At 39.6% G+C, this 25260-nt stretch overlaps 1 protein-coding gene across 1 annotated transcript in view; it reads right to left on the reverse strand.

Annotated features, from left to right (window-relative positions):
- Positions 1-25260, reverse strand: part of LOC125015513 (metabotropic glutamate receptor 8-like) — a 113612-nt gene that overhangs the window by 61385 nt on the left and 26967 nt on the right. Inside the window, exon 3 of the mRNA XM_047597455.1 lies at positions 9504-9720. Within this exon, the coding sequence (XP_047453411.1) occupies positions 9504-9720 (217 nt within the window). The remainder of the gene's footprint in view (positions 1-9503; positions 9721-25260) is intronic.

A 25260-nucleotide genomic window follows, 5' to 3' on the forward strand; every position in this document is an offset into this window, starting at 1 on the left:
GTATTTGTCAGCCATAAAGTTATCTACTAATGTGCCATATATGCAATAGTTACATAGGCTAATCCTTATCCCAAGTGAGGTTATTACACATTTTAATGGCTAAGAGCCTACCGTAAAATGTAATGCAAAAAGTTGTTAGCTGTGTCATGTTTAGCAAAATGTTAAATAAATGTAGCTTGCTATCAAAGTTCAGTGTGAGTCATTATTATAACTTTAGCTAATTTTCTAGTGAAAGCTAGCAAATGTTATTTTGTGAAGGCACACACAAGCGTGATTGATGATCATCATCTCAATTAAGGGTCTATAGGTTATAAGCTTTATCACCTCCATGTAAGTAGATTGAACTTGGGCCACCCGATAACACTAAAACACACTAATGTTATTTTTAAGGATGGTTTCTGTCATTCTGTTTTAGTTCTTTGAACCTATAGAAGCGGAATGTAACATGATAACTACGTTAGTTACTACTGGGGGGGACGCATTGTCCATCCCTGATTTATGCTGCAATAGGCCTAGGCTGCTGAGGGTCATATGACCTCTACTCTCTTCTCTCTGGCACCAAACTTCTATCCTCTACTTTCTTTTGTCTGGCACTGAGCTCTTGACCTCTAATTTCTTATCTAATTTATTCTCTGTTACTATGACAACCATGACAACCAACACAGCACTATGGAAAAAAATCCAGTGTGTTTTGACCAGGATTTGAACCATGATGTCCCGCCGTATGTCTCACAATGATAAATCAGCATTTTTGTAACATGGACAGCTTAATGTTGCATCCATGTTTTCTATTTTGTCCGACAAATGTAGAGAAACACAAAACTTAACAAACGTCCTTTGACTGATGTGATTCCAGTATAAGTAATATAACTTCCAACTTTTCTTCTAAAGACACTGAGGAAAATGGATTAGAAATTAAGTAATCCACCTCGTTCATTCTAGCGCTGCCATAGCTGAACTTCTTCTCCATCCTCCCACCCTGGCACCAGCAGCAGTTTTGGTCAATGACCAGCAGCCTGAGGGCTGACTGGTTTTCAGCCCAAATAATCAGTGAATGACGGGGTGTGACGTGACACCTGTCAATCACTTACAAGAATTAAATGAATGGCAGCAGACCAGGGTGGCCTGGCTGGCCTTAAGCAGATGGGTCCCTCCATATGAGCTGGGTTCTGCTCAAGGTTTCTTTTCCTTCAGACTTGCTCTGGAGGTTTGTGGAGGTCATGTTTCAGACCGGATTTTTTAAAGTGTCTTGACACTTTTTATGTTATTCTTATTGACGCTATATAAAATTGAATTTGAGTCCAGCTCGGGCCTTTCTGGGTGGAGTTTTCATGTTCTCCCTGTGTCTGTGTGGGTTTACTCCCACCTCCAAAGACATGCTCGTTAGGCTGATTGGTGATTCTAAATTGACCCTAGGTGTGAGTGAGTGTGAATGGTAGTTTGTCTCCGTGTTAGCCCTGTGATAGGCTGGAGACCTGTCCAAGGCATACCTCCAGCTCCAGCAACCCCCGCCATCCTATGATAAGCAGTAGTAGAAGATGAGATGAGATGAATATATACCATATACTATGGTTCAAACAAAATCATCTTGATTTCCCTGCAGGGTGGCTCTTCATTCGACTAAATGATGGGGAAACACAGACTGTAACCAGAATGACTTTTTTCCTTTTACAGTCAGAGATTAAACAGGCACTACTCCTCTTCCCCTTTTTCCTCCATCACTGAACTCTATGGTAGCATATTCAGCTAAACTAGAGAGGAGTTGTGCCATTATGTAAAAATGGAAGAGATAATCCTATAAAGGTAGAAAGAAAGGGTATTAAGTCTATGAGAGAAAAGAAAAGGAGGTGCACAAATTGACTGTTTTCATGGCCTGTCTGTTCTATAAGGAGGAAGTAGGACATTTTTGAATACTGGTTTATTGTTACTGAATTTGGATTTGTGTGTATGACATTTTTCCAAAAGAATGATTTAGCTGGTTATATAATAAAACTTTTCATAAGACAAAGTTATAGTGTTATGAATATGAAATCATCGAAAGTTCTTTGGTATGGTCATAATTCAAGAACAAATAAAGATTGTTTTCTGGGTCTTCTTATGGAACGGTCATCAGTATTCTTATTCACTATAGGGTCGAGGACAGTTATGTTTGACATTCCAGTCCACGATCTCTTTGTGTCTTTTTAAAGCCAGGCCAACAGTGTGATGTTTCATTTATGGAAGAACACAAAAAACGAGTGACACGTGGTGTCTCCTGGGTAATACAGGTTGAATGTTATAATGAATCCACAGGATAGCGTGCAAACTGGTTGTGAGACTGGTATGACTGAGTACAGGTAAAGTCCTGGTTTCATGGGGAATATAATGTCAGTGCTGCATACAGGATAGTATGGGCCCACTTAAAGAATGATTATTGTTAAACCAATTAATAACTAGTTCATTAAAGCTCACCCACACTACTACATACCAATGATTATTTTATCAAACAGTCTAATAGGAGAACGTGGAATTTACCTTTGAACCTTGACGTGTTGTTTCATAAAGTAATGAATCATTCAGTTTTGAGCTTTTTGGACTCTTACCCACCCTCATAAATCAACACAAGTTAGATTAACTTTAATTCTTGTGTCTACGTATTACATTTGCACACTTTGTATCATCATATCATCCTCAGAGCCAGCTCATGCTCAGTTCCAATGGGTGGACTCAGGCTACAACCTGAGGCACCGCAGCACCAACACAGCCTGCTTCCACGAGAGCTTCTTCCCAACCTGAGAGCCACTGTCTGTCAGAATAGTGGCACAGGATATTAAAGAGGGAAGCAGCTACCCCATGTCACAACTCCCCTTACAACACAGCGAAAAGATAAGCTACAATAAGCAATGTGCAATACTTTTTCATATCCCATATCTCATCCTAATAATGTGTAATATGGGAAACTCTGAACTGTGTACACTGCACAACCTCAGTGAGTTGACCCCAACACCATGTCTGATACTGACTGTGTGCCCATATATTCATATTTTGTGTGTGTGTATGTATATATATATATATATATATATAGTATATATATATATATATATATATATATATATATATATATAGAGAGAGAGAGAGAGAGAGAGAGAGACATATTAGTATTTGATTTATTATCTGTGCCTGTTTTGTTTTTGTTGTTTTTTTTGTTTTGTGCCACAAGAATTCCAATGTACCTTTACTAAGCAGTTCCTTCTTTGCCTAGCGACAGGATGTCAACAAATAATGTCAAAAGGAAGCTCAAAGAAGGTATTTACAGCACTAAGACAGAGCAAGGCAAGTCTGACATTTGGAGAAACTTCACAAAGATGGAAACAAACTGGACTTTGTTAGTTGTAACGAATGTCCAAAAATACTCGTCTACAACGGACACAAATCCAGCACCTCTGGGTTGAGGCGACACACCCGCTTTTTATATAAGTTTGATATAAACTTTGGGCGGGAGTGGATATACACATTGCGGGTGCAGGTGGTAATGGTCAGAAATTCAGAGGGATCGGGTGGAAGCGAGGTGAAGAAAACAGTCCCGCACAGGGCTCTACTTCATACCATCACACAAGTACAAATCTTTCTTTCATATTCTGAGGTAGATTGTAAGTTGTAACTGAAAAGCCAAGAGAAGCAGATACGTTGATCTTAGTTTTAAGATTTTCAATTGAATGACTACTGTTCACATATTTGTCTGGGTCAGTGGTTATCCCTTGTTGTTTTTTTTCTTAAAATCATTGTTTTTTGGTTTTGATGTAAATTGCAAGACTCTAATCAATGTTAGTCAACAAAATGTCTAAATCTGACTTTGTATGATCTTGTCCTGGTGGTTAAGTAATCTGAAATCTGCCAGTTGTAGAAAAATGATTTTAACGAAATTAGTGCAAAATTGTATGGAATTTACATTTTCATTACCTCAATAAACCAGTGACTAAAAGCATCTCGCAATGAATTGTGGCCCAGCAGTGTGACTGTGGAGCTGTCAGCCTCGAAGGAATAATGACCCAAATAATTATGATGGTAATTAATAATAACAACAGTGGCGCAACAGGCTGTAATTCTCAGGGCTCATACTGGTATAATCAACCCTAGAATGGAACGTGTATGGATTAATCAAACCCATCCCTCTCTTTCTCTGCTAACCTCTCTTGTCTTTCCAGCTTTTCGGTCGAACACCTTTCTCTGCTGCTTGACTGAGAGTGAAAACCTGTGTTAAATCTGTACACTGTGATCAGCCGCAGAATGAAAAAGACATCAGCGAGAGTTTTCTCTGCTGACATCAGGTCTTTGAACATTTCCTGAAGCAATTTCTCCATTGCTGAGGTTCCCACTGCTCCCCTCACATGTGCCCTGACTTTACAAAAGTTGGAAGTTGAGAAAAGACTTAACTTTCTGAGGTGACAATCACAGTAAATGAATTTATTGAATCCACACCAGGATATTCTGAACACTGAAGTGACTTTGTTGATCTGTCACTGGCCTTGATGTGCGTCACATGCCACCCATCCCTAAATCTATTCTGAATGTTTGGCTCTCCATTCAAAGTGTGAAGTTCAGAATTCAGATGTTTTCTGGAACTTGTTAGGAACGGTTTAAGTCAGAAGTGTCTAGAGATCACATTTCAGCTTGGCAACCAACATGATCATCCAGAAGCTGCAATCCGTCACCTAGCCCATAAAAATGGAACATCCACTGACAAGCCAAAACAGTGTGACAGCACCTGTCTATTAAGCTGTGGGTTCTTTGTGTACTGCAAAAGCAGCTGTACACAACCTGAGAAGGTGTCCTCTAGTGTCCGGCACCACCAACAGATTTACAGGTCAGATGTGTTCATATGATGTCATGTCATGAGTACCTGACAGGGAAAACATCCCTCAAGTCAGACCAACAATTTTAAAAGTCTTAAATTTACAGAAACATGGCAGGAGGGCAGGAAGTTGGAAGCAGTGGCTTGGTGTTCCCTTTTTATGTTGGAATATGCACTTTATTACTCCTGCTTACATACTGATTGCTTTTTCCCAAATGTCAAATGGAGGAAAGTAGCCCGCAGTACACTTATATCACTTGCAAGCTGAGTCCATCTCTTAAAAGCGTCTTAACACTTAACATTTCTTCTGATCCACGTGCACTTAATGTCAAAGCTCGACTGATCGATCATTTTGATTTTGTTCCTACACAAATACACCAGCTCTACTTTCTACCATCCAAGCACATTTCCCAACCCGAGAACCAGCCGAACATGTGCAGCTCCCGGAACATGACACACGACGGTCAAGCTGGTCCCTTCGAGGGCCACTGTCAGTAACATGGCGCTAGGTGAATGATGGTGCATTGATGAAGCTGTGTAATGTCATTATTTTCTGTTTCATATCTTTGAGGTCTGGAATAAAACCCACAGGAACACGAAAGCAGTGACAGTGACCAAGCTCAGGGTGTGGGGGGTTTGGGGCTCTCTGGTGTTCAGACCTCAGAGGGAACACCCTGCAGCTGATCACAGAGAAAGTTCAAAGACTTCAAAGGCAAAATGGACAAGAAAAAATAGTTTATCTGTAGTTAATAGGATTAGAAAGCTGAGGAAGTTATTATTTGAAGACTTTCTAATATTCCCAACAGAAAGTGTGAAGACTTCAGCTCTAAAGTGGAAGTTCCTGGAAGAAAATCTTCATTTCGTTTCCAGTCATTTTATGCAAATGATCCTTTAATCTGTGGGGGCTTCTCCCCGCCAACGAGGTCACTGACTCTGTTATCAGGGAAACTCTGCTGTCATCTGCCAGCTGGCTTGGCAACAGCACAGAACGGAGTGGCACTGCTTGGTCTGTCAAGCCTCCGTTCACAATGGAAACCAAAACCAAAGGAAAATGGTGGTAGCTACAAGAGTTTTTGTGTAGGAACTGATCTGCAGTCCTGGTGCTGCTAACTGATTATGAGCTGAATGATCAGCTCTGAAGAAATGAGTTTCGAAAAGAGGTGACTGAAGTTTATGAGAATGAATATAAACAACTGCAGTGAATACAGTAACCTGAGATAGATAGAAAAACATATGCATGGCACCCATACTAAAATAGAACACATTGATTAACACTGAACACTCTCCATTTTCATGTATGTTTGTTTTCATTTTTATTATTATGGTGCTTAGTTATAATCAGATGTATATCTATTTTCATGTCAACTGCATTATTTCAGTGTGGTAATTCATGGTTAGAAGGAGAAAGGCTCACATAGGCATGTTGGGCATCTTTGAGGGACAACGATGTGTTTGTGTTGCGTGGTGTTGACTGTTTAAAATGTGAGCAGACATTTTTGTTTTAATGCGTAGCTGAGGAGAGTGCGTAAATGTGTTCTGCATCCTGTGTAGCATACCTGAAGAGCCTTCAGCAGTAAGCAGTGATGTGCTTGAGTATTTCCAGCTAATTTTGGAAAGCGGCTATTATTTTTCAAACCCATCCATGCCTGGGAGCCCCCTCATGTGTCCAAGTGTGCAATGAATGGGCAGATTCATCATTAATGTGACTGTCTTCTCAAGAAACACAGAGTTAGTCTTTCCAACAAGCATGCAAACAGTTTTCCATTCAATCTGATAGTTATGCAGGTTTTTTTTTATATTTAAGTACATTGGTTATGATTTTCATTACAGACTCTTATCATGTTAGTCCACCACTTCTGTCAAAAGATCTTTCATTCTGAGCAGGACTTGAGGATTTCAGTAAGGTGGGTATAGACTTTTTGTGCAGTTTGTAGAACATGCTGATATATGTCAAACCTGTTGACAGGGTTATTATGTGTGCCGGACTCATATAAAAATATCTGCAGCCACAAGAAAAAGTTATGCAACAGATGATCTTTTTTTTTTTTTTTTTTTTTTACTGTTTTCCACACTTCCTATAAAGTTGAATATGAAGTGTTCCAATTTTATTTTAACACCTCAAACTCCTTCACAGAACCTGCTGAAGGGCTGGACTCAGGGGGGAGATCAGTGTGTTTTTTTCCATCTGTCCCATAGTTGCTCAGCACACTGCAGTCGGAGCTGCAGTTGTTGTCATGGAGACAGGTTTCACAGGGCGGTGGCTGCAGTGATCCTGTCTTATGTTGCAGCCATGAGTGCAGTTCTCTGAAGACCTCAGGTTACACACATCACTAACATCTGGTAACATCTCAGCAGCTGGATCATCGGACTGCAACTCAGATCTGCTCCTTCCTTTACTTCCTCCGTTTTCTCTTTGACACGTCTTCTTTTCCTCTACAGCAACATCAGTTCCTTCTTCTGTCATTCTCGTCCTTTATTGCTTACTCCTTTTGCAGTTTTCCTTGTATAGTTTACTTCATCCTGTATTTAGCGTCATCCCTGTTTCCTGTCTTTCTCTAATCAGATTTCTTTCTCATTTCCATTTCTGTCACATTCCTTCATCATCCTTCAGTTTCATCCCTTCCTCCTCCGCTGCTTCCCATCAAGTCCTCCTCTCCTTTCTCCTTTAGTTTTCTTAAACCTTCTCTTTCATCTGCACCCCTTCCTCGCTCCCATAGAAGTTCACTTCTTTCTAATGCTACATCCACAGTTTAGTTTTTTGTCATATTTCACCCCCAACCACTTTTTTAGATTGCTGTTCAGATTACTTCAGAGCCTCTATCAGACACAGTGTCACAAGTTGTGAGGGAAAGTATTTATAAACTAAATATGACACAATGAAGCCTGTTCCCATCACTGAAGCTTTCTCAGGTTGAGCAATGTGTAAGATACAGTAATTAAAGTGTTTTCAGAAATTGCTTTACTAGAATCTCACCATTAGAGTCAACTGTGGTCCTTCTGTGGCACCTTGCTTCTGTTAAAGAGCCGTTCCCACATACTGAATTGTGTGTGTGTGTGTGTGTGTGTGTGTGTGTGTGTGTGTGTGTGTGTGTGTGTGTGTGCGCGCGTGCGCGCAGAGACAGCAGCAGCAGAGATGAAAGCTCATTGATCCCACAGAGGAGCCACAGCTGCTCTTTGCACAGAGTCTCATTATTAATATGACGCTTTTAAACGCCTCGATCGCAGCCATTCCTCATGATTACTCCTGCTTCTGCCATTTACACACAGATTACAGCAGTGTCTCAGGGCCAGGTAAATATGCAGGCACAACAGCAGCAACATGATAAAAACAGAGAGCCTGACACACGGAAGATGAAAAAAAAATTCTATTATGTTTTGTATTTTTTTTTTGTTTGCAGAGGAACTTGTGTTTCTGCTATAATTAACTAATTCAGCCATGCGGTTGTTTAGAGGACGAAACAAGAGCTTCAACAGTTCAGACATATTGTATAATCAATACAGTGATAGGGCGCTCTTTGTTAACCTTTTCTGCGTGCCCTCTAGGAGTACATTACTTTCCATAAAACAAGTCTTAAAAATTCTACATTACATATGCTATAAATCCACTCAAGCACATGCAGTTTTCTGTGGATCTCCTGTTATAAAACCAAGTTTGCGTAATTAATAGGTAAATAGATGTGACGGCTGCTTTGGCTCTGTAGCTGTACACTGTCTTCTGTAGTTTTAAAAGAAAACTTGTAGTAACCCAGTAACTGTCAAATCAGCCAGCAGTGAAATCCTAAGGAACACAACAAGAACTCCTGTGGTGTTGAAAATATATGATAAATGAAGTATGCACAGTGAGCGTTGGCCTTCATGCTGTTTTCTTACTTTCAAGCTTAGTTTCTCTGAGATACACTCATTCAGTATCGTACGTCTCCTACTCAGGCAGCTGAAGCAGATGTACTGTTGCTATAAAAATTTGCAAGATTTGATAGCCTTGCAACTACATATTTTCCTCTTTCAAGATTCCAGAGGGAAACAAATGTCTTTGGTGCAGTGCATTCTTTCATTTGGAAGCTTAGAGTAAGAAAAGAAAACTGAATTTTTTGTCTCTCTCAAACATCATACTAAATTTAGCTTTATTTATGATTAAATGAGAGACAAGATTAATGAGATTATGTGCTAAGTTGTCCTTAGTTGAAAAATCAGAGAATATGTCCTAATGCAAGGTCTGAGAGATCCAGTGTTTCTGACCCATTCATGAAACACAGCAGAACTCCTGAACCTGAATTAACAACCATGCATTGGCACGCCAACGTTTTCCTACATGTGATTGCTGATTAATGTTGACATGCCTCTTATAATCCAATTAATGTCAGTGCTTGTCTGGGTGTAATAACATTTTAATCAGCGGGGCCTGCTTCTGATTACCTCACGGTGTCCAGCCGAGTAGAAAAGAGTGTCAACTTCTGATGTAATTACAGCAAGAGTCAATTACAAGACCTCTCCTCCTGTTCACTCATCAACACACCTCAAGACAGCAAATTTATCAAGCAGCAGCTTAAACCCAACAGAGAGGCCTTTTATCATTGTGTGTTTACCGCGTCAAAAATACTGAATTCTTCAAAATAAAACGTATGATTCTCGATTTAATTCAGCTAACAGATTAAATCTGCTTGATGTTTCCTACCTGACTCTCTGGAAATCTGGACAAAGGCCTCAACACCACTCTCCCCGTAGTTTCCCTCAGAGGCAAGTGTGGACACGTAGTTCCAGCCCATCGCTGTGACGATGTCAAGCATGGCTTGAGCCTGGTAGGAGTCTGGAGGAACCACACGAGAGAAGAAGTCATAGCGGGTGTTGTCGCTGAGTTCAGGAGCCGTTGAGGCATAGCTGATCTGTGGAATCTGTGGAGACAAAGCAGGGTTCAAATCAATGGAGCCTTTCAAATACTGATACAACGGTCTACTTTTACACAACAGGTTGTTGCTCAACTACACTTTCAAGACACAAACCTCTGATAAACTTAAACAATAGTACTTGTGGAGCAAATTTCTATTATAGAATGAATGCAGAGGTATACAGAGGCAACCTGTTTGCTCAGAAGACATTTGTCTCAATCTTACTGAGCTTCATTCCACTTTCTGAAGAACCAGCTAAAACAGCATAGTGATGTCTCTGTATGGTTTCACGCAGTTATTGATTGCAATCTATTTTCCACAAAATAATGAATTCTATGTTCTACACATGTGCTTCATTACCATATTCAGATGGTAGATGTGGTCAAAAGGCATGACTGCAGAGGCCTGAAGGTCACTCTCTTGCTGCAGAGCCCACCAGGTCTCGGTTGTCACACATTTATTTTTTTAGGAGGAGGAATTCATTGAAATAAATAAAATCATTTTTTATTGCATCCCTCAAGTCGTAAACAGCACAACTGCAATATCTCATGCAAACCTGCTTCAACCTGCTTCCTGCTAGCAAAGAAGGTACGATGCAAAAAACACTTTTAACAGATTTTGAGTCTCTTGTCTGAAATATTGTCCACATTTGCTTCCAGACATCTCAAAGTTTATTAGTTGAGACTTAAACAGACTAAAGATTAAATCTCTTCCTGCAGTCCAGGTTTTTGTCTGATATGAGTTAGTGGGCTCTGGATTGGGGAGGCGGATCTGGTCATAGATCCTGCAGCAGGCAGACCGACAGGCCCTGCGGGCTGGATAATGGTCCTTTAGAGAAGGATTGAAGGGCTGATTGATTTCACTTAAGTCAAAGGCTGGGCATGTTGGGCCAAGCACTGCCGGACACCTAATCAGGATTCACAGAGGAGAAGGAGAAGGGAGGTAGACGGACGGCCGGGGGCCTGACAGCAATACTAATGTCACTCAGCCTGACTCGCCCAGTGACAGGCGGCAAATTAAAGGACCTGTACTGTAAATGCAAACCTGTCTGAGAGCTGACGCTATCAGAGGACTGCAGCTTTAACACATCAGAAAGAAGCTCAAGTTTATTTCTTCCGCAACTCGCCTCAAAGAACATGTCTGAGAGGCTGAGGGTGAATTGAGGTTTACATTTAAGCTACTTCAAACATTTCCCGCTGTTCATCTGATGGCTGCAGTTACTTTGGGAGATTCACACTTTCCAATTGACATGAGACAACTGACCGTCACGGAAAATATTAAAATTCTATCCAAAGCTATTCAGAAACTCTGTGAAATAGTGTCCTCTCAAACACTTCAATCGTGTAATACTGAGATATTTTGTGTGCTGGCACTGAGCATAAGAAAACACAATATCGACAGACACACAGTCATTGTGTTCGATACAGCAAAATACATAACAAAAAAAAGCACTTTATGAAGAGAAAAAGCTTGTGCAACAATAAGATCATGATAAAGGTATAAAGTGAAACAGTGTGACAGCCATTGACTGTCATGACTGAGCCTTTTGGAAGATGTTTTATTGAAGATTTATAGTCTTGTTGTTGCCATGGAACTAGTTCGTTACGGTGAGGACTGCAATGTAAGACTTAGGCTATTTTTTTTAGCTTCATTGTTTATATTCAAGAGTGATGAAATATCTGTTGTTAGTTCATTTTGCCGTGTGTCACTGAGTGCATTGATAACTATGTCATACACTGAACTTTGTTTTTCAAGAACGTCAGGCACACACAGAACCGGCACCAAAGAACTAGCAGTGACAAAAGCCGAGGGCATGCACCTCTTGTAGCCTGTGTCTGGGTGTTGCTTTTGAACGCACTGCAAAAGCTGCAGCCAAACATCAGCTCTACATTCAAGCAAAGAAAAAGAGGCAATCAGAAAAGCTACTATTATCTGGGATGCTAGAAACTACGAAGCGCTCAAAGCTATCCCTTGGAGATGGTGCCCTTTGAACTACTGGGTTTTTCCTCTTCTGTGCTGGCTCTCTAATCTGAACAGCCCATCACAGTGATCCTTCTCACCGACTCAGTCCACCACTGGAAAAACTAGGGCAACAGACACTCACCGACGGCCAGAAACCAGCAGGTGTGTCACGGCCTTTAAGTGTGTGCTGAAATGTTTCAGTTGCCCTTTAGTATATTTATAATGTCTCATAAGTAAGATACTTTTTTCTCCTGATTATAAGATATCGTTTGCATAATTGTCTAAGTCATATCAAAACATTTTCAGAAAACAAGAAAAAAACACAATTTTTAGCAAGCCAAGTCAAAAAATGACTTAAGCAATTAAGCTATTAGACTAACGATAAGTTCTTGTAGTTAAGGTATAGTCTGGAAGCAGTGTAGTATATTAACATATATTTTTTTGTGTTAAATCACAAAACAGTTTCATCCTGATTGTATCAACAATGGCTGTAACAGTTGAGGTGACAAAACCGGTTTGTGGCAGAATGCATGTATTTTCAGTCAAAAGCCATGTGAGGATCTGCCTCTTGCTCTGAATCCAAAAGCCGGCTTCTTCTGGCAGACTACACTTAATGGTGCTTCGCAGAGGTGACGCACATAACTAGCTGTATGGGAATATAATGGGGAGCCACCATTAGCATTAATGATGCATTGTGGGCTGAACAAACAGCAGCATCAGTTATTGATGCGCAGTCAGCTGCGGCTCCATTAAAGCACATTAGCTCCTATTATCAACACATGCTGCTTCTTCCTTTTGTCGTTTTTATGTTTTACTCGATTTAATATAAAATATACTATATGTAGCAACAGAATGTAGAATGAACGTATAAAATCTTTTTACAATTTATCCAGACAAAGCTACTCTGTGCTGCATGTGCCATAATTATCTCTACTGGACAAAGCTGCAATGACTCGAGCTGTAGAAAATTAATATTAAATTGTAGAAATGGTGATAATAATAATAAAAATAATAATGATAATAATAGCAGCCATGCGGTTTGTGAAATACGAGGCATTCTGTATTCACACACACTTCTAAATGTGTCATTAAATAATTGCAGTGACTTGCTGAAAAAAATCTAACTTGGCCTGCTGGCAGTTTCCTGAGGAGTCCCTGCTATGATTGGAGGACAGCAATTTTCATTAGCAGCTATTTGGAAAACCTGCTGCTCAGCTCTGAGCACACTCACCTCTCCATTCTCTCAATGGTGCAATCAATAGTTTAAAAAAATCATAGCACTAAGGGCCTTTTGTTGGATGATTTCTCAAAAACAAATAAATAAATAAAATGTTACATCGCAGCAGTTGACAACCACAGACACTTAGGAAATAATTGTGTTAATACTAGGATTTTCTTTCTCATCATTTCCATATGCATGAAATTCGTCAAGCTGAATTTGCCTTCAAAGTCAAACCTTTTAACTTGCAAACTTTACTTACTTCAATTTCTGTCTTTTCACCTCGTTCAGTGTCAACAGGTCATCCAACCCCAACAGTGTTAGTTTGTCTGCTCCCTCTGATCAGTGGTTAGATGAGGGTTAGGGTTCATTAGAGAATCTCATGGCTACACTAATGTCATGGGTTTAACGCTATGGAAAAGACATGTTTTAAAAACACAACACTGTATTGTAAAAGAAGGAAACTAAGTAATGTTTTGTAAACGAAGCCACGCTGTCCTCCTCCTTACTCAGGCTTTGGGGCTCTGTAAGAACATCCCCTCACTTCAACCCATTCTCCTGTCATAATAATTACATCCACTACAAGGTGCTGTGATGATTGCTGTGTTGCCATCACCCCTACTAATGCACAAAACCTAAATATTGCAATAAAAAAATAGTAATGGAAATGCTACATTTCGCAAATCCTCTCAAATATCACAAAACGGAGATGACACAGGGGTTCATCTGATCAGGTCATTTGAAGTCATTCTCCCGTGACGACAATTTAAGAGAATTATGGGATATTGCGAGACGAGACTTTACGAGAGTTACAGCTCATTTGCAAAACACGTTTCAATGGAAACACGTACAAAGAGCAATTGTACGGAATTTCAGAAATGTCGCTTTTATTTTGTGAAAAACTGCAATGGAAACACAGCTAGAGAGACATAACCACGGTCCACGATAAGAACTTAGCACAAATGCCCTTGAGTCTTTTATTTGGTAAATGGTCTTTCTTTTATAAAGCACTTTTCTACCTATTGGTACTCAAAGCACTTTTACAGTCACAGGCACACCCACTCATTCGCTCACACAAACACACACACATTCACACAACTGTGAGCAACTGGGGGTTCAGTGTCTTGCTCACTTGGAATGTGCTTGTTTCAGGATGTGGCACATTCCAGGGATCGAACCGCTGCTGAGCCACAGCCGGCCATTTGGGATGACAGTCTTGAAATTGCTCCAAATCCTTTTTCTGTCACAATTTACTTTTAGATTTTTATTTATTTTTGTATGCACGTTCTGCTGCATACATTTTTTCATTGACCATGCTTGGGATGAAGGAGTGAAGTACCACTGTTCAGCAGGATCTTGATCTTCAACATCAACTTGAAAATCATACTATAATGTAGAGTTCAGAAACCTGAAAATGTGTTGCGGGAGGCTGGATTACTTTATGGTAGTTAAACGAATTGTGTGAATTGCCCCTAAAACTATAATATTACGCTTGGTGCCGAAGCTACAGACCAGGGTCAGGTTGGCCTGTGAAACAATTCTGCTCTTGTCCAAGAAAACTCTTATTTTGAAAAAACAAAAACAAGAAATCAAGTTACAGTTTCAGTCAGCATTCTGATCATTCTGTCTGTAATGTACTATACTATCTAACAAACCATTTGTTTGTTAGATAGTATCCTGGTAGCACCTGATCTGTGCTATGGTTTGTGGAAAAAATCGGATCAGACCTGGGTTTCACGTGTACGTGGACATCTCTACACATCTCTGACATCAGAGGGTGCACTCACCCTGTTCTGCCATCTCAGGCTGTTTTCTGTGGAAATGATTGATGCTCGTCATCGTGCAAGAGCCTTAAGCTTTCTGCTCGACTGAACGATAAAAGACGAAATCCATCAGTAGTGACAGCTAACGTCCATCATCTTTCAGTCTGCGCTCTGATTTCCTATTTAAAGTAAAGCTCTGTTCACTGTCATCTGTCTGTTTCCTGGACAATAAACAGCTTCACCCGAGAGGAAAAATGCTACATGACTCCTGTCGGTGCTGCTCTGTTTCTTTTAATGTTTCCATCTAGCAATGTTCAAACTGAATTCACAGCAGAAATAGTCACTGCCACGCTGACAGGACCCCGCTGGAAATAACAAACTCAACAGCCTGGTAGGAACACAGTTTCCTGTTTTTAATTAAATGTTTATACTGAATATTCTCTGTTCTTTCATTCCAAAGCAGTTTACTACATAAACATAACAGAATAAGCCAACTTGTAGGTCTTGAGGCAAAGGTGAGCCTTAACCTATTTTCATTTGACATTTTGCAAATTATACACCACATGCCTTTTTTAGATGTATATACATGTGCATGTTCTCATCTCATCTCATCTCCTACTACCACTTATCCTCACTAGGGTCATGGGAGTTGCTGGAGCCTATCCCAGCTGTCACTGGGTGAGAGGCGGGTTACACCCTGGACAGGTCACCAGCCTATCACAGAGCTAACACAGAGACATACAACCATTCACACTCTGCACACAAGCAAGAGTTCAGGAACCTGACAAGTCCTAAGAATGCGATGTTGTGTGTTGGCTTGCATTGAACCTCAAGCTTGACTTACCTTATTTTATGTTAGTTGAATAAGTTGTGTTCCTTGCCCCTAAATAATATTAATTATAATTTTATATTTAGCAAAACATGCCTTTGCAGAAAAGCTTCAGATAATGAAGACCAATTTATGGCTGTAATTTTTGAAGGAATGCTACAGTGCTGTCTACAGCAGTGGGTGACATTATGGAAATACCCTGTCATATAAAAACAAGTATGAGTGGCATAATTTGTGCCAACTTTACTGACACTGTACTGTTTCAACATGTGCCACCTGACCAATCCGCGATCTTTCTAAATGCAACAGTAGCTCAGATCATATGTGAATTTTAATAAGAGGGAAGGATGACGCTCTTTAAAGGTAATCAGATCCACAGAGGAATGATCTAAATCCATTCATGTGAGGACAACAGAGCAAACTCACACACACAGGTCACATATCTCTGCTCAGTCTTCAAAAGCTTAGAGGAGGAAACAAGGTGAACTGAAGTTCAGTGTGTGATTAGAAGGAAGCTCAAACATGAACTGATCCTCCGTCAGCATCAGAAGAGAAGAAAACCCTGTTTGTTTTTTTCCTTTCTTCTGAAGCGACTGAAGCGACGGTGAGCCAAGGGAGTTCAGATGTCAGGAAGTGTTTCTGACAACACAGATCTACCACGGTGTCTGCTGCTGTAATGGCATCAAGAGAAAACTGCACCTCCACTTAAAGGATAGCCAGCAACTTCAACTGAAAGCCTTCAGTTAAAATATATAAGTCGCACAATGTAAGTTGAATGTTCCATACATATCTACACAAACAGAAGCAAAATTAATACAACAGGCCAGATTTCAGAAAAATTGCAAATGCAAATGTCAAGGCAGTGAAAGAGATCTTGAAATTGAGAACACACCACTTTAAGAATCAGATGTTTAAAGTGGTAGACATGCTGTGTGAACAGTTCTCCAGGACTGAAAGTAATCTGCAAAGAAGAGTGTCTGAAAAATCATAAATGAAAGGCTGTGATACCACTTAAAGGGCAGTCAATAAAGTGTAGACTGTGTTAACCACTCAAAGGTTTTCATAGGCCATAATCACGTTTATCCTTTTTAAATTCATGAAATAAAAATCAGTTAACGAATATTTGAGGAAAAATTTGCACAATACTGTCAAGAAACATCACTACAGTGTACTGGGTAGAAAAAATGTAATGTAGCTGTAATATGTATCAATTTTATTAATATATATATTTTATCAATTTCCCTGAATATCCATTCACTCATCCTGAAGCGGGATAAACCTTTCTATGGTTCTGTTTAGTCAATCAGAGCACTTTGGAAATATTAAAGCCTGTTGGAAGAAGATAATGTGTATTATTTCATATAATGAAATAATGTTTAAAAAGAATATTTAGCAATAATCTGACATCTCTTGTGTAGACTTGTACTAGAGGGAGCCTCCACTGCTCTGAATATTAATCATAGTCTTAAGAATAAACACATTATGTCACTGACTGGAATATTATGCAAAGCTCAATGTTCGCGGCTTGTTTAAATGAAATACTATCGAAGCCCAGCCAGATAGAAATGACTTCTTTGGAAACTTTAGGATCTAGACTTTAGAAGCGAAGATATAATATAATTATGGATTCAACCATTTTCCACACATGACGCTATATGCCCATGCATAGAGCAGTATTATCCAGATTTACAGTTTGCTTTGACTGCTACTCTCCATCTGATTAAATTGCTTTTTTTCATCTTCTTTCCTCGATCCATAAAGTCCGAAATGAATGTTGGAAGTAATGCACTGCTATTGTTTGCTAAAAATAACTCTGAGCTGTCTACACTCATATACTGCTCACTGCTGCAATATTTATCTCAGGAACAGGAAGTTGGCGACAGCCAGAAATCTATCCGACTCTGTGAGTTCTGTCCTGTCTCAGGACCCTGCTACTCTGGCTTGGTGTCATAGCAGCTGGTCCTGATGCAGCCGGGTGGCTTTTTGGACCACCGGCCCTCACCTGTTGTCAGCAGTGACAAGCTGGAGCCAATATAGAGAACAAACAAATGAGTCAACAAACATCTCAACCAGACCGTCTGCGTCTATTTCGCCCACCCAGCAAACACACTGAGGCCTGACACCAAGGAGTCCTCCATTTAGATTCTCTTAGCGTCCTGCTGAAGACACCAAGTGTTCATACAGTCTCTGCCCTGTGGGGATTATGTAATGTCCTCAGCTTTAAGGACGGTCCTTCAGTTAAGAAACATTTTCCCCACTCATGTTCACTCATGTATCAGCTCACTGAAGTGTGCCGAGGAGCTGCTGCATTATGGATATACAGGCACATATTTCAAGTATGTTCTGTGTGTGGGTGTGGGAGGTAGAGGAGTGGTGTTTGAGCAGACTGTGTGTATTTCACGCATTAACAGCAGTTTTGCAGCCTGTCAGTGTTTTTGTATCTTCAGTCTGAGTGAATTTAACAAGGCAGTCATTCAATTCTCTGAGGGCATTAGCTAAAATCTGTGTGGAAAAATGAACCAACCCCAAAAGGTACAAGACTTGAAATGTGCATATGAAGCCATGCTCATACATTAAGTGTTCAGTAATTTGATTCTTATTGTCTAGTTTCACATGCACTGATTAATTCTTGTTTTCAGCCCTGTTCAGTAAAGTTAACCCCAAAGTATGTGGGAATTTGAAACTCCTATCTGCCTCCTTTACTTAAGTAAAGGCCTGTTCACATACTGTATATACTACCAGTCGAAAGTATGAACACACCTTCTCATTCAATTCACTGAGTGTAAAGCAATTTGACATGAAGGAGATGACAGTGGTCACTAGTGGACATCCCACTACGGTTCTGATTCTCTAGGTAATTCTTGTATTTCTCAACCCAAATGTTTCCAAGTGAAAGAAGCAGAACATTTTAATAGACTGAGCTGGCTCTTTTTTTTTTTTTTTTTTTTTTGCCATCACCACTGTCTGTTTGAAAAGGAAAACATAGCCAGCTCTCAGCATGATGGTACAAGTTGGAGGTAGGAACCAAAGTCATGGTAAGATGTTTTTTCTTAAGACTGGCTCATCTTGGTGACCAAAGGTTTTTGTCGTCTACTACTTGCAGAATTTCATTAAAATTCCATGATCTCTTGTTGCCGGTAGTTTCTTCCTGTGTGTATAACCTTTGCGATTTTAAAAAGCCATACTTCCATTTTTACTTCATCAGATAACAGCCTTGCAATAATAAGAAAATTGTCACCTGAAACTGACAAATTGAATTCAGTACATATTAACAAAAAATTCTACATTCAATCTGCATCTAAAATTTCACCCACAGAAAACTGGGCCAGAACCCTACCTGCGCACAGGGATTTAACATAGACCTGCTTTAGTAGCAGATTAATTCACTATTTATCTATTTACTGCAAATATGTCTCCCCATTTGTTGAATTTCAAGCCTTAGATCTAAAAAAATTAAAATCTTACAGAACCTGCAGGAATCACTTGACAAAGAACCTCCTCCGCCTAGTGAATTCATTTTTCCCTCTGTCAGATCATCTGACTTCAGCATTAAACAGTCTGTACCTGGCCTTAGTCAGATGGATTCCTCCACATGAGCTGGGTTCTGCTCAAGGTTTCTCTGATTAACCCTTTAAAGCCTTAACATATTGCTGGTGATACGTTAAAGCTTGCGGTATTTGAATTACCGTAACTCAGTGGTTTGATTTATTGACAAAATTCAAAGTGTGGCTGAACACTGGGAAGTTGTGCTGTTGTCTGGAAGAACTTCGCGACATCTCAAGGGTACAACTAACTTCTTTTTTACCAACAAAGTCCTCCAAACAGCTCTCTCTTCCTGGGTCTTGCGTCACTCCCCAACCTGCAGCCAACAGTAGCGATGCGTCATCATTACCATAATGGCAGTTTTTTTTCCCCCCAGAAAGTGCAACTTCCCAGTGTTTAGCCACACTTTGAATTTTGTCTATCTGTGAGTTACAGTAATTAAAATTCTGCAAACTTTTTTTCATGAGCAGGTGGATTTAAAGGGAATTTTTCCTTGCCACTGTCGCCTTTAGACTTGAAGATTTCAGGCTGTTTTTTGTAAAGTATCTTGAGACAATTTGTATCGTTATTGATGCTATATAAATAAAACTGAAGTGAACCGAACAGAACAATTGATATAGTTCATTTTAGACAGTATTCTTATTGTGCTATCAGTTGACAGAGAATAACCAACAGAACCGACTTTTCTCGGTCAGTAGATGACAGCAGGAAGACGTTCTAGCAACCCTTTCAGCAATGTAAGTATATTTTTACACATTTATTTGGGTTGTCCCACTTTAACATGCAAGTCTCAAACATACTGACCCACTTACTAGTGAAGTCAAAAAGACTTCATGGTTCAGTTGTCAATTTGCTAAGTTGACTGACTCTTCACTCTAATCACACCTTATTAATATATTTTTATACAGAGATATTCAGTGCCTATGTAGTGACAATAAGATGTAACCAAAAACAAGACAAACAGAGAGTTTTACAGTACATTAGCAAACTGCTATGGTACTGCTAATGTCTACATCCTAACATGCTCATAATGACAATACCAGGATGCCGATTTCTGTGGAGGAGGTGGATTAGCTTTTGTGTGCTGCATGCACCTTTGAAATACAAGAATATGTGAAGGGTACATGGCCAATCTCCAAACATACGCAGTAGAATATATAATGACGGCCAAATAACAGCATAATTGCAGGTAGTTATCAAGTGGAAAATCTAGTGTTAGAAAGACTACCCAAAGATAATACTCAAAGACAGGTAGATGTAAATAAAATATGTCAAGAGCTTGGATGCACAATAGTGGATGAAACACATTTTTGGCCATTTATGTATTGAGGAAGTGAATGCCTGACCAACACAATCACCTGAATCAAAATGACCACAAGAAGCCATAGGAACTTTCTAGCTTGAATAAATGTTTGCCCCAAATCTGAAGTTCTTTGTGGAACAATAAGCTTCCCTGTGTGTGTAGGTGTGTACTTGCGTGTGTCCTGTCGTCGCCTGACACAGCAGGACAAAGAGTGTCTCTCATTTTTTGTTTCGTTGTCAGATAGATGCACCAACCTTCAGCATGTCTAATTAGAAGTGTTCAGAACACATTAGCATATGAAAAGACGTTGCGGTGAAAACATCATCAAAACATTCTTTCACTTGTTTTTCATGCTCCTCATAGAGCTTGAACATGGTCCTGTTGCAGCCTAAATGAGCTGTTGGTTGTTCTACAAGTTCACCTTGACATGAGTCAGGAATGTTTACAACATTTATCTTCATCACTGCCACTCACTGGCTCCAGTGTGAGCATCCACCCAGCAATTTTAATTTATGACCATGTGAAGCCAGCAGCAGTTGGCTGTTTGCACACTCCTTTCCTTTATTCTTAGTTCTGAAATCCATTCTTCCTGCTGAGGAAACCTTCACACTGTTGATACAGTTTGCTACTCTGCTTCAATGGTAACATGTTGCCTTTTCTTTGTTGATCTTCTGAACATGACAATGTTGGAGAAAATCCATATGCTTGTGTACGCATACATGGATACAATAAAGCTAGGATGACCTTGCACCCCGGGTACACCGTGTGTGTGGGGAGTATTGGGGGGGGAGTGACCTCGTACAAACAATCTGATCATAGCAGGAAACATCAGTCCTAATGATTCTATGGTCAAGAACAAAGTCGAGTAACCGAAAGTGTTCCCAGAATACACACATCAACCAAACACACACAAACTTATCATTCATCGCACACATGTACGGATCACCACAAAACATGTAACACACACACCAAGACTAGATAAAGTACAGATGTGTGTCCCTGGGTTGTTCCATGAGTTTGTCTAGTACACTCACCTGTGAGAAATAAAATACTGTTAAGGCTGTAAGGAAGGACAGGACTGTGGCTTCTGTCTGACTTCTGTGTGATTTCTAATGGTGCTGTGTAAATTGGTTATAGACTTAGACATAGACTTACAAAGGCTTAATGATCCCCAAGAGAAATTGCTTAAAAGGGAAATTATAATGTCTACATCCTAGCATGCTCACAATGACAATATGAGGATGCTGATTTCTGTGGAGGAGGTGGATTCGCTTTGGATGACATTTCACAGAAAACATTCAGTTCAAAATGAACAAAATCATCTGTTCCCATTGTCCCTAGAGCACTAAAACACTGCTGCAAGGTTCACAACGTGTGACCATCTTCTATTAAACATATTCTTGTTCTTGTTCTGCCTCTTACTTTACCTCTTACTTTCATTGCATTCTAGTATTATTGATCCGTTTCTTTTCTTTTCTGTCTGTAAAGATAGTGTGCGCTCTATATCTGGCTGCATTTCATTGTGTATGTACCTTTACTGTGTAATAAAAATAATGTAATGTAATGTAATCTAATAAAATAATCTAGGGTTCACGCTACTAAGTCATCTATCAGGACTGCATTCTGTTTGACGGGCCAGAGGACACATTTGAAAGAGGTTGCACTGTTTGCAGCAAAGCCAGGGTTCATGTTTTAATGCCGAACCATCTGGATTTTTTTCTTCTGATAAAACCCTTGTGTTCTGTTCAAATAATAGGAAGGTGGAGGTGGAAATCACGGTAAGTCAAACTGTTTTGTTCAGTTTTTAAAAACAAACACAGTCAATGATAATTGCTTCATTTATAATCAAGCGTAGTGTATGCACCTAATAACAATCATTTTAAAACTGAATTATACTGGATAATGAAAATATGAATGAAGTATAATTGTGATACTCAGTTGAAATAGTTCTCTAGCACTCTGACAGTGTATTTATCAAGATTTGTTTATACATATACTAAAACCATCTCGACTGAAACCATCTTGTTGTCGCTGTGTGACAACAATACGTGTTGTCAAACTGTCCTGAACACAGACTGTAAAAGAGTGGACACTACTCAGCTCCTCTAAAGTCAAGCTAAAGCAAGTAGAGCTCCCCCTAGTGTCTGGATGCAGTGTAGATATTAAGCGCCACCTCCTCCATGTTAGTGGATGGTACATGGGTCAAACTAAAACACTAAAATACACGTCACATAATAAGTTCTCCAAAGATGGCTTCTGTCATTTTAGGTAGTTCGGACAATGTTGATGTACATGCAACTGTCAATTGTTCTGAGAACTTTTGTTTTATTTATTTTACACTATAAAAAATGATCTGACGTCATGATGATTGACAGTTTTCATGACAATCACTCAGTGAAGCAAATGGTAAATGGTCTTGCTCTTATATAGTGCTTTTCCACCTACCTAACCAACGTGAGGAAGTGGAGATGTGTTGTACATTTTCTACTGATGATACTGGACAGGTTTTTGTAAGGTATTTTTTGTCCATCCTGTTTTTCAGGAAGGGTTGACAGAAAATGAAAAACACTTGTCAAGCATATTTTTCTTTTAAATGTCATGAATGTCATCATCATCTCTAAAAGACATGAAAAATCTATTTTGTTATCATCCAGCCGTCATCCTCGCCGTGCCTAACCTGTTGGTCCTCATTCACAGCTGGAAGACGATAGGATTTTAGTTTCTCCAGCAGTGAGGTAAAGCTTGGTTGCCAGAGGAAACACACTATTTCTCTAAGAGCTCAGTTCAATACAGCTAATTACTGACCATTCTTTAAATAACAATGAGCGGGGAGATTTAATTGTTGGGTTGTGGGGGCGTCTGTTGAGGCGAGAGCACGGGCTCATTATGTGTGGATGAGCACAGGATTTTAGCAGATTTGGCACATTTACAGACGGGGGAAGGAGAAGAAAATTAGCATCCTTTAGATAGAAGAAAGGAAACATTATGCGGAACTGTTCAATTTTAAAGTACAACGATTTGCGCAGAAAGACTGATAAAGATTACATGTTATCACAGTCAGGTTACTCATTTAGTTCAGCGTTTCCAAATATTTCAGAATCCTTCTGAATTTACTTCCTGTCAAACTTTGTGGTGCCAGTCTCCGTCTGATCTGAAACACCAGTTTAACATCCAGCTCGGTGGTTTTCTAAAACTGGCTTTCTGCGCAACAGGAGCCCTTTGAAGTGGGCTCTCTATCCTCCGTCACTTTGTAATTATCTGGGGGCATTTGACGGCCAAACAGCAAGTGATCCTGCCCCACAGTAAACCCAGCTGGATGGGAGTGAGATTACAAAGGACAATAGAGGAGGACTCAGGAGGGAGACAGGTACGTCAGGCCTGTTTATCACACCGGTTGAACGCTGATCAGCAAAGACTGGGAAGTTGTAATGGAACTTGTCAGTAGGGATCACTCAGACACTCACAGATCATGCATCAGCTGGAGAATTGGAGACATTTAAGCTGCGAACAACCAGGCTGTGGAGACGTTAACTGGGCTAGAATTACTGCTCTGACAAGGGCAGCTGTAGTACACATTTACGTGGGTTTAATTACTAATTGCAGGGCCAACAGAATTTGTACTCAGCACATGAATACTCAAGGCTCAACCATGTCTTGTAGACATTAATTTAATATACAACTAATTTGCACCAGAAAATATGTCCTGGAGTAAATGTAAGGCATTTACATTTTCCATTAACATAATGAGGAAATGTGATCTGATACAAAAATATCCAAGTGAAATATCCAAACCTGGAATACATTATCATCTTAAAAATACAGCCACGTTATTAACATTTTCAGCTTAAGGAAAGATTGCCTGCTTTAAAAGTTAACTACACACTTTTTTTTGTTTTTGTTTTTTTTGATTGTGCACCCAATCAGTCACTAATATTATGATAGCCACTGCTCCTATAATGCACTGTGTGAAATACCTGTTGCGAAGATTAGCTTTAGGAAGCTTGATGAATGTTAAAATACTAAGATAGTACAGTATATCTTTTCCCTGAGCAGCTTTAAACATAAGGGCCAACAATAACACACTGAGCCAAAGTAAAACATTGTAATATTGATACTGTATTATACTTAATTGTGTTTTATGGACTTGTGTGAAATGTGTGGTGCCAAGGCCCTCTGGTGTAATACATTAAAGACTGACATGTTGTTGGAACAATACAGCATGAAAAAAATTGGAAGGACATTGTATTTTGCTCCTTCTGTTCCTCTCAAATGTCTTCAAAACAATTCCCAAGAAATATGGCTGAAGTCTGGCAGAAATGTTGCCTTCATCAAGATCAGATCCCTTCTATAACCCTTTCATGCACGAATTATGAGCCTCAGTCAGTGTTTTTATTTATCTTTAGGTATAAAAAGAACAAATTATTATTGGGTGACACAATATAGGATGATGCTTTAACGTCCACTTTAGTGGACTATGTGCAACTTTGACAAAAAACTCCCATTTATTATGATAAAAAAATATTTTTATTTTGGTCCACTCAAGTGAACATCGTGCATGAAAGGGATAAAGCAACTTTAATTTTCCTGTCAAACTCTACTGAATGTCTGAAAAGCACTTAATGTCTTCAGCAGCAATGTTCTTCAGCCCATGTGACCTCACACTGTACCCGTTTTAGCAAGGCTTTGTGCTGAACACGACTCACATCTTCACTCCTCCTATAGAACAACACAACACAACTGAAGTGGAACATTTTATGAGAGCAAGTTTTCAATGACTCATAAAAAGTCATTTCTATCAGAGTTTAGAGCTTTTCTTTGGAAAAAGTATTTACACCCCTCATCTTTATTGAACAAAATCTGAATTTGTAAGGTAATATTTGCAATGATCCCATCTATAGCTGTAAAGCATTTCTGTTGGTAAAAACTA

Source organism: Mugil cephalus, chromosome 10 (assembly GCF_022458985.1).
Source record: "Mugil cephalus isolate CIBA_MC_2020 chromosome 10, CIBA_Mcephalus_1.1, whole genome shotgun sequence".
Taxonomy (NCBI): Eukaryota; Metazoa; Chordata; class Actinopteri; order Mugiliformes; family Mugilidae; genus Mugil; species Mugil cephalus.